At 42.7% G+C, this 9834-nt stretch overlaps 1 protein-coding gene and 1 non-coding gene across 6 annotated transcripts in view; one reads left to right on the forward strand and one right to left on the reverse strand.

The window, feature by feature from the left end:
- Nucleotides 1–347: 347 nt before the first annotated feature.
- LOC102996849 (zinc finger protein 280B) overlaps nucleotides 348–9834 on the forward strand; it is a 30944-nt gene continuing 21457 nt past the window's right edge. For 2 of the 5 annotated variants that reach the window (XM_055080354.1, XM_055080351.1), the window contains exons 1-2: nucleotides 938–1024; nucleotides 1375–1434. In XM_055080354.1, coding sequence (XP_054936329.1) covers nucleotides 983–1024; nucleotides 1375–1434 — 102 coding nt within the window. In that variant the 5' untranslated portion in view covers nucleotides 938–982. The other 3 variants (XM_055080352.1, XM_007130955.3, XM_055080353.1) reach the window with 3 other exon arrangements.
- TRNAQ-CUG (transfer RNA glutamine (anticodon CUG)) lies at nucleotides 2612–2684 on the reverse strand. Its single transcript has one exon. It is a non-coding gene; the product is annotated as a tRNA-Gln (tRNA).

Below are 9834 nucleotides of genomic sequence, written 5' to 3' on the forward strand. Positions count from 1 at the left end.
GGGCTTCAACACCCAGTTGCATGGTCAAGTTCCTTAAGCAAGGGGCCGGCAGATAGTGCTTTTATGGGAGAGGGATCACACCTGAGGATTGCAAGAGCTGGACTCCCCTGATGGACTGGGAGCCCGCTCTTTAACCCTGAGCCCTGGCGAACTCTGGCGTCTTGACAGCCCAAGACCTTTGAGACACAGGTTCAGCCTGACCCCGCCCCCAGCGGTTGCCACCGGGGGGGGGGGGGGGCGCTAGAGAGCGCGCATGCGCCCACCTGGCCTCGCTGCCAATCAGACCGCAGCGCCCGGCCTCGCGCCGGCACCTGGCAGCCAATCACAGGTGAGAGCGGGCGCGCGAGCGGGGGCGCGGGCGGTGGCGGCGTCTGCGGCGCCGGGGGCCTGAGGAGGCGTAGTCGCCTCAGGCTTCGCCCGGGGAGCGCCTCGGGGCCGGTGAGCTGCCGGCCGTTGTGGCCCTGCCGCCGACGGGGACCGTGGTGCGTCCGGAGCGGTCCCTGAGGGCCGAGGGGAGGGTTTCTCGGGTCCTCACGAGCGCCGGGCCTGATACGGCCCCGGCGGCCTGTGTGGGGCTGCGGGCCCTCAGGAGGGAGGGTGAGGCCCAGGCCCTGAGGTCCCTTTCACCCTCTCCCTTCCCCAATCTGGGCGGGCGCCGCTCTGCGTCAGCCTCCCTCCCCCAGGGGTGGGCCGAGCCGGCCTCCGGGGAAGGGCCTCTCAGGCCCCTGGCCCCCGCCGAGGTCTCTTAATACATTACAACACAGAACAGTGTCAGGACAGTTCTGTGACCCGAGCCCGGCGGGGTTCTGGAGATCCGTGGGCCCAGGCGCTGTCAGGAGGGCGCAGCTAAAAAAAAAACCAAAAAACAGGGCTTCCCTGGTGGCGCAGTGGTTGAGAGTCCGCCTGACGATGCAGGGGACACGGGTTCGTGCCCCGGTCTTGGAAGATCCCACATGCCGCGGAGCGGCTGGTCCCGTGAGCCATGGCCGCTGAGCCTGCGCGTCTGGAGCCTGTGCTCCGCAACGTGAGAGGCCCGCGTACCGCAAAAACCCAAAAAACAAATCGATCTAGTGGCTTCTCCCCTGCCGCTGCGCCTGGGCTATTTTCTTGTTGACTGGGCCTCGGCCCGCCCTCGCCCCCTGTGGGAGCCCCCCCTGGGCGCCCGAGGTCCAGGCTTTTGGTTTGGGCAGGTGGCAGATGAGGTGTTTCTGAGAGAGGGGAGGTTGGAAGAAGAGGCTTGTTCGAGATTCTGTTATCTGGTTGAGTGTGAGACGCCTGGTAAACATGCTCAGGGCAGGATCAGTTAGGGCCTGGGGGATAGAATGTTTCCGTAACACGTGACTCACCCTGACCCTTCTCTCTGCTGGTCTCTAGGATGCGACCTGCGCCTGCCTAGAAAATCTCAAGCCCCCAGGTTTTCAGTGCGCGCCTGAGGTAAGGTGACAGACGTCTTTCTAATGAGGACCAGAGTGGTATCTCTCTCTCTCTCTCTCTCTCTATTTATTTATGGCTGTGTTGGGTCTTTGTTGCTGCACATGGGCTTTCTCTCGTTGTGGCGAGCGGGGGCTACTCTTCGTTGTGGCGCGCGGGTTTCTTCTTGCGGTGGCCTCTCTTGTTGTGGAGCACGGGCTCTAGGGTGCACGGGCTTCAGTAGTTGCAAAGCACGGGCTCAGTAGCTGTGGCTCTCAGGCTCTAGAGCACAGACTCAGTAGCTGTGGCACACGGGGATAGTTGCTCCGTGGCATGTGGGATCCTCCTGGACCAGGGTTCAAACCCGTGTCCCCTGCATTGGCAGGCGGATTCTTAACCACTGCACCACCAGAGAAGCCCCCAGAGTGGTATCTTTTTTACCCTCAGCGTTTTTCCTCTTCTCTCCCGGGCTAACACGTTGCTGCCCAGAGAGCGTTCTCCTGCGTGGGTGGGAGCCGACCCAGAATGTGTGTGATGACTTCAGGGCACTCATTGGTTCAGCTCATTCTGGAGCCCTCTAAGTTGCGGCCTTAAAAAGGGGCAGGGGGCTGGGGGCCGGCTTTCACCTGCTGTTTTGAAAGGGAAAAAAGTAAGAGCACCATGGATTTTTAAGCTGTGTAAAGCTGACTTCTACCACGCAGTGAGGCTAATGTGGGCTGATGCACGTGGCCTAAGGTTTCAGCTAATGTATTAAAATAATAAAGTGATGGGAGTCCCCTGATGGCCTCCGGGTTAGGATTCTGGGCTTTCACTGCAGTAGCCGGGTTCAGTCCCTGGTCGAGGACCTGGGATCCCACAAGCCACGTGGCACGGCCAAATAAATAAATAAAGTAGTTCATTTGGAGTAAATGTGTTGTGATTTAACATGATTCCATGGGATTAGTTTGTTCATTTCTGTACCCTTTTCCTTAAGGGTTTTATTTCATGAAGTAATTGAATGTGACTGGATCGGCGCGGTAGCTTTATGCCCAGCAACTTGTGCATACAGCTCCGTTGTATAGTTACTTATCTATCGCTGGTACAACTTTGAGTCCCTGGCTTGACTATACAAGTTTGATTTGACTATACAAGCTTCAGGGCATGTCAATTTTGCTGTGTTTTGTTTTGTTTTGGCTGCGCCACGTGGCTTATGGGATTTTAGTTCCCCAGCCAGGGATTGAACCTGGGGCACCAGCAGTCAGAGTGCTAAGTCCTAACCACTGGACTGCCAGGGAATTCCTGTTTTGTTTTTTTCGTTTGCTTGTTTTTTAAATTTTGCTGTGTTTATAGGAGAGCTATTTTGTGTATGACAGTTCAGAGTTGCAAGTACGACATGTGAATGATACGGTAACTTGAAATGTCTGTGTTGTACACATTATCTCACAACTTAATAGCTTGAAAAAACATATTATCTCATGGTCTAGAATCCAGGAGTGGCTTAGCTGGATGGTTTTGCCTCAGGGTCTCTCCTTGACTTTTGTTGAATCTAACTTCACTCACTTGGCTGTTAGCAAGGGGCCTCAGTTCCTCACTCTCTGGGCCTCTCCATGGGGCTGCTCATGTCATGGCTGCTGGCTTCCCCCAGAGCGAGTGATTCAGGAAAGAAGTTGCACCCAAGATGGAGTGCAGAGTCTTTTTCAGAAGTTACACACCTTCACTTCTGTCTTTGCTTAGTCTCATAGGTCAACACTGTGATAGTGTGAGGGAGAGCTACACAGGATTGGGAATACCAGGAGGCGGGGTTCATTTGGGGCCACCTTGGAGGCTGGCTACGATACCCATTAATCCACTATGCCAGCCTTTCTTCATGTGGTCTCAGGTCTGTTACTATGAGTGAATTATTTGGCTTATGTACACTTCATGTGTACTAGATCCAATCAATTCTTGTTTGTTCAAGGATATTCTAGCAAGTCTCTTCTTCGGATTAAGTTTTCTGTTTCTCTGGATGGTTCCCATCAGCAAACAGGCTGATTATAATGTCATCTCTCATTAAAAAATCCATCTTTTGATGGCACATCCCCCTTCTGCTTGTTTTATTTCATATTTGCTAGTTATAGGAAAACTTCTACAGAGTTGGCCATATTTATCTCCAAGTCTCTCATTTTCCTTTAATCCACTCTTGTCAAGGTCACTAATGAATTCCACAATGTTTAACTCAATGGTCAATTTTTAGTTTTTATTTTATTTGATTTATTGGCAGCATTTATCAAAGTAGTTCATTTCCTCCTCCCTGAAAATAATTTTTCATTTAGATTACAGGATGCTTCTCTTTCCTGATTCTCCTCTACATACAATTCTCTCACATACAATATGTGACCTTTGGTGTCTGGCTTTATTCAGTTAGCATGTTTTCAGGTTCATCCGTGTCATAGATATACAGCAGTGCTTTGTTTGTTTTTATGGCTGAATAGTATTCCATTGTAAGCATATATCACAGTTTTGTTTATCCATTCATCAGTTAATGGACATTTGGATTGTGTGCTCTTTGTGGCTATTGTGAGGAATGCTGCTGTTAACATTGTTTTTGCGTGGACTTAACATTTTCAGTTTTTATGGGTATATACCTAAGAGTGAAGTTGCTGGATCATATGGTAACTCTATATTTAATTTTTGAGGTATTGCCAAACTGTTTTCCGAAGTGGTTGTACCACTTTGTAGCAATGTACCAGCAATATATGAGGATTCCAATTTCTCCACATCCTCTGCAGCACTTGTTATTGTTTCTCTTTTTGATTACAGCCAGTCTAGTGGGTGTGAAGGAGTATCTCATTGTGATTGATTTACATTTTCCTAATCATGTTAAGCAGTATTTCCTGTGCTTATTGGCCATTTGTATAGCATCTTCTTTGGTGAAATGTCTCTTCGAATCCTTTGCCTGTTTAAAAAAATTTTTTTATTGTTGTAAAAAACATATAACATAAATTTTACCATATTAACCATTCTTTAAAAATTCACTTATTTTATTTATTTTATTTTTGGCTGCATTGGGTCTTTGTTGCTGGGCACATGCTTTCTCTAGTTACGGCGAGTGGGGCTACTCTTTGTTGTGGTGTGTGGGCTTCTCATTGCAGTGGCTTCTCTTGTTGCGGAGCACAAGCTCTAGGCACGCGGGCTTCAGTAGTTGTGGCTCGCGGGCTCTAGAGCGCAGGCTCAGTAGCTGTGGCACACGGGCTTAGTTGCTCCGCGGCATGTGGGATCTTCCCAGATCAGGGCTCGAACCCGTGTTTTCTGCATTGGCAGGTGGATTCTTAACCATTGCGCCACCAGGGAAGCCCCATCTTAACCATTTTTAAGTGTTAAGTATATTCACATTGTTTTTTTCTTTTTTTTTTTTTTTTGCCACGCTGCACGGCTTGCAGGATAGTTCCTGACCAGGGATCAAACCCAGGCTCCCTGCAGTGAAAGCACCTAAACAACTGGACCGCCAGGGAATTCCCCATTTACATTGTTTTGAAACAGATCTCTAGACCTTTTTATCTTGCAAAATTGAAACTACCCATCCCATTAAACAACAAACTTTTCCCTCTCCCACTAAACCATAGTGTCCACAATCTACTTTCTGTTTCTTTTCTATTGCTTTGACTACTTTGGGTACTTCACATAAGTGGAAGCATACAGTATTTATCTTTATGACTGGCTTATTTCATTTAGCATGATGTATGATGTCTTCAAGGATCATGCATATTGTAGCATGTGGCAGAATTTCTTTTTTATGGCTAAATAATGTTCCGTTGTATGTATATATCACATTTTTAAAATTCATTCATCAGTTGATGGACATTTAGGTTGCTTCCACCTCTTAGTTATTGTGAATAGTGCTGCTGTGAGCATGGATGTGCAAATATCTCTTAGAGACCCCACTTTCATTTCTTTTGGATCTATATCCAAAAGTGGAATTGCTGGATCATATGGTAGTTCTATTTTTAACTTTTTGAGGGGCCTTTGTACTGTTTTCCACAGCATTTGCACTATTTACAATCCATCCATAGCACACAAGGATACAGTTTCTGTACATGCTTGCCAACAGTTTCCCTCCCCTCCCCTCCCCTTCCTTTCTCCTGCCTTCCTTCCCTCCCTCCCTCCCTCCCTCCCTCCTTCCTTCCCTCCTTCCCTCCCTTCCTTCCTTCCTTCCTTCCTTCCTTCCTTCCAGTAGCCATCCTGATGGGTGTTAGGTGATCTTTTACTGTGGTTTACATTCACATTTCTCTGATGATTAGTATGTTGAGCATCTTTTCATATACTTGCTAGCCATTTTATATCATCTTTGGAGAATTATCTATTCAGGTCCTCTGCCGATTTTTTAATTGAGTTTTTTTTTATTCTTCTGTTATAAAAGATCTTTATATATTCTTTTATCACATATGTTAGTATCTATATGTGTCCCTTATAACATATCAATGTATATGTATCACATATATTTGTGTTCCTAGTCACATATATGATTTACAGATATTTATCTCCCATTCTGTGGGTTATCTTTTTACTTTCCTGATGGTGTCCTTTGAAGTTCTAAAGTTGTCAATTTGATGAAGTCCTGTTATTTTTTCCTTTGTCATTTATTCTTTTGGTGTCTTCTCTAAGAAACCATTTGCTCCAATTTTCTTTAAAGAGTTTTTTAGTTTTAGCTCTACTTTTAGCTTCACAATCCATTTTGAGTTACTTTTTATATATATGGTGTGAGCAGGGGCCCAACTTCATTCATTCTTTCACATATGGATGTCCATTTGTTCCATCAACATTTGTTGAAAAGATTTATCTGTTCCCCACTGATTATTTTGGTAATCTTGCTGAAAATCAGTTCACCATTAATGCATGGGTTTTTTTCTGGACTCTGAATTCTATTCCATTGATCTATTCCATTGATCTGTTTCTATCCTTATACCAGTGCCACATTTCTTGATTACTATAGCTTTGTAGTAAGTTTTGAAAGCAGAAAGAGTTTCAATTCTGTGAGAAGGCTAGCCAAGATTTTGATAGATCAGCTGTGGGAGTCTTGCCATTTTAACAATATTAGATCTTCTGATCCATGAATGTGGGATGTCTGTACATTTATTTAGGTCTTTAATTGCTTCAGCAATGTATTTAGTATAATTCAGTGTTTTCAGAATAAAAAAGCGCTGCATTTCTATTAAATTTATTCCTAAGTATTCTTTTTTTCAAAAATGTATTTTATTGAAGTATAGTTGATCTACAGTGTTGTGTTAATTTCTGCTGTACAGCAGAGTGATTCAGTTGTACATATACATTCTTTTTCATATTCTTTTCCATTATGGTTTATCATAAGATATTGAATATAGTTCCCTGTGCTATACAGTAGGATCTTGTTGTTTATACATTCTATATGTAATAGTTTGCATCTGCTAATCCCAAACTCCCAATGCATCCCTCCCCACAATCCTTGGCAACCACAAGTCTGTTCTCTGTGTCTGTGAGTCTGTTTCTGTTTCATAGATAAGTTCAATTGTGTCTTATTTTAGATGCCACATATAAGTGATATCATAATGATATTTGTCTTTCTCTTTCTGACAAGTATTCTTTGTAATGGTGTAAATGGAAGTGTTTATTTACTTTCATTTTCAGAACATTTATTGCTACTTATAAACATAATTGATTTTTTTATATTGATCTTGTATTCTGCAACCTTTTAATTCAATACTTGTTTTGTGGATTCCTCAGGATTTTGTATATACAAAATCATGTCATCTCCAATATAGTTTTACTTTTTCCTTTTCCATTCTGAATGCTGCTACTTTTTTTTTTTTTAACTCCTTTTTCTTGCCTGATTGTCCTGGTTATAGAACTTCCGGTATAATATTGAGTCAAAGTGCAGTAGTAGACATCCTTGTCTTGTTCCCAATCTTAGAGGGAAGGCTTTCAGTCTTTCATGACTAAGTATGATGCTAGCTGTGGGTGTTTTTACAGGTACCCTTTGATTGAGAAAGTTTCCTTCTGTTCCGAATTGTTGAGTTGTTGTTTTTTTTTTTTTTTTTTTTCGGTACGCAGGCCTCTCACTGTTGTGGCCTCTCCCGTTGCGGAGCACAGGCTCCGGACGCGCAGGCTCAGCGGCCATGGCTCACGGGCCTAGCCGCTCCGCGGCATGTGGGATCTTCCCGGACCCGGGCACGAACCCACGTCCCCTGCATCGGCAGGCGGACTCTTAACCACTGCGTCACCAGGGAAGTCCTGTTGAGGGTTTTTTGTTTGTTTGTTTGTTTTTCATCATGAAAAGGTGCTAGATTTAGTCAAATGCTTTTTCTGCAGGCAGGTGTCTTTTTTTGTCCTTTATTCTATTAAAATGGTATAATGTTGATTGATTTTCCTATAATAAACCAACTTTGCATACCTCCATAAATCCCGTGTGGTCATGGTATATAATCTTTTTTACAAGTGGTTAGATTTTGTTTGCTAGTATTTTGTTGAGGACTCTTCTATATTCATAAGGGATATTGGTCGTGTGTGTGTGTGTGTGTGTGTGTGTGTGTGTGTGTGTGTGTGTGTGTGATGTCTTTGTCTGATTTTGGTATCAATAATACTGGCCTCACAGAATGAGCTGGAAAGTTTTCTCTCCTCTTTTAGTTTCTGGAAGAGTTGGTAAAGGACTGGTGTTAATTTTTCTTTAATCACTTTGATAGAATTAACCAGGGTAGTCATCTGATCTTAGGTTTCTCTTTTGGAAAATTTTTTGATTACTAATTCAATGTGTTTGCTTGTTTTAGGTCTATTCCTATTGGGTTTTTTTTTTACTGAGTCAGCGTAGTAGTTTTTGTCTTTCTAGAATTTGTCCATTTCATCTAGGTCATCTGATTTGTTGGAATAGAATTGTTCATAGTATTCTCTTGTTTTTTGATTAAATTTCTGTGTGGTTGATAGTAATATCCCCTCTTTATTTAAGAAAATAATATATTGAGGTGAAATTTACATAAGATCAGTGATTTTGAAGTGAACAATTCAGTGGTATTTAGAGTATTCATGATGTTGGACATCTGCTGCCTCTGTCTAGTTCCAAAACATCTCCATCATTTCAAGGTAAAACTCTTTATCCAGTAAGCAATTTCTCTCCATTTCCCCTCCCCCATACGCTGGCAACCACCAGTCTGTTTTTAGATTCTATGGATTTATCTATTCTGGATATTTCCTATAGATGAAATCATACAATATGTGACCTTTTATGTCTTTCTTCTTTCATTTTGCTTGTTTTCAGGGTTTATCCAGTTTGTAACATGTATTAATATTTCATTTTTTTAACTTAAAATTAAATTAAAATATTTTTATTGAGGTATAATTGACGTATAACATTATACTAGTTTCAGGTGTACAGCACAATGATTTAATATTTGTTTATATTGTGAAATCACTACAATGAGTATAGTTAACATCTATCACCATACATAGTTAAAAATTTTTGTGTGTGTGTGTGATGAGAATTTTTAAGATATACTCTTTTGATGACTCTTAAATATTCAATACAGTATTATTAACTATAGTCACCATGTTGTACATTACATCCCCAATATAACTGGAAGTTTGTACCTTTTGACCCCCGTCACCAGTTTTGCCCACTTCCCCAGCCCCCTGCCTTTGGCAACCACCAGTCTGTTTTATGAGCTTGTTTTTTGTTTGTTTGTTTTTGCTTAGGTTCCATATATAAGTGAGATCATACAGTATTTGTCTCTCTTTGTCTGACTGATTTCATTTAGTGTAATGCCCTCAGGATCCATTCATGTTGTTGCAAATGGAAAGATATTCTTTTTTCTGGCTGAATAATATTCCATTGTATATATATGCTGCATTTTCTTTACCCATTCATCCATCGATGGTCACTTAGGTTGTTTCTATATCTTGGCTGTTGTAAATAATCCTGCAGTGCTTCAGTGAACATGGGGATGCCTTCATTCCTTTTATGGTTGAATAATAGTCTGTTGTATGTATAGAGCATGGTTTATCATTCATCCATTGATGAGCATTTGTGTTATTTCCACCCTTTAGGTTATTGTGAATAGTGCTCCTGTAAACTTGCATGTACATTAGATATACTTGTTTGAGTACCCATTTTCAATTCTTTTGGGTATATATCTAGAAATGGACTTGTGGGGTCATATGATAATTCTGTGTTTAACTTTTTGAGGACTTACCAAACTGTTTTCCACAAAAATCCTGATTTTTGCAAGCCTTTGGTTAATTTCCAGGATCTAAAAAGCTTGATTTTGACAGTTTTTGCTGGTGTGTTCTTTGCTTTTATGTAGTTTCCTTATTCCATCATTCCCTCTGACATCACCATCACATTTAACAAATTGACATTGTCATTTTTTTTTTTTTTTTTTTTTTTTTTTTTTTTTGTGGTATGCGGGCCTCCCTCTGTTGTGGCCTCTCCCGTTGCGGGGCACA

Source organism: Physeter macrocephalus, chromosome 19, assembly GCF_002837175.3.
Source record: "Physeter macrocephalus isolate SW-GA chromosome 19, ASM283717v5, whole genome shotgun sequence".
In the NCBI taxonomy this organism is placed as follows: domain Eukaryota; kingdom Metazoa; phylum Chordata; class Mammalia; order Artiodactyla; family Physeteridae; genus Physeter; species Physeter macrocephalus.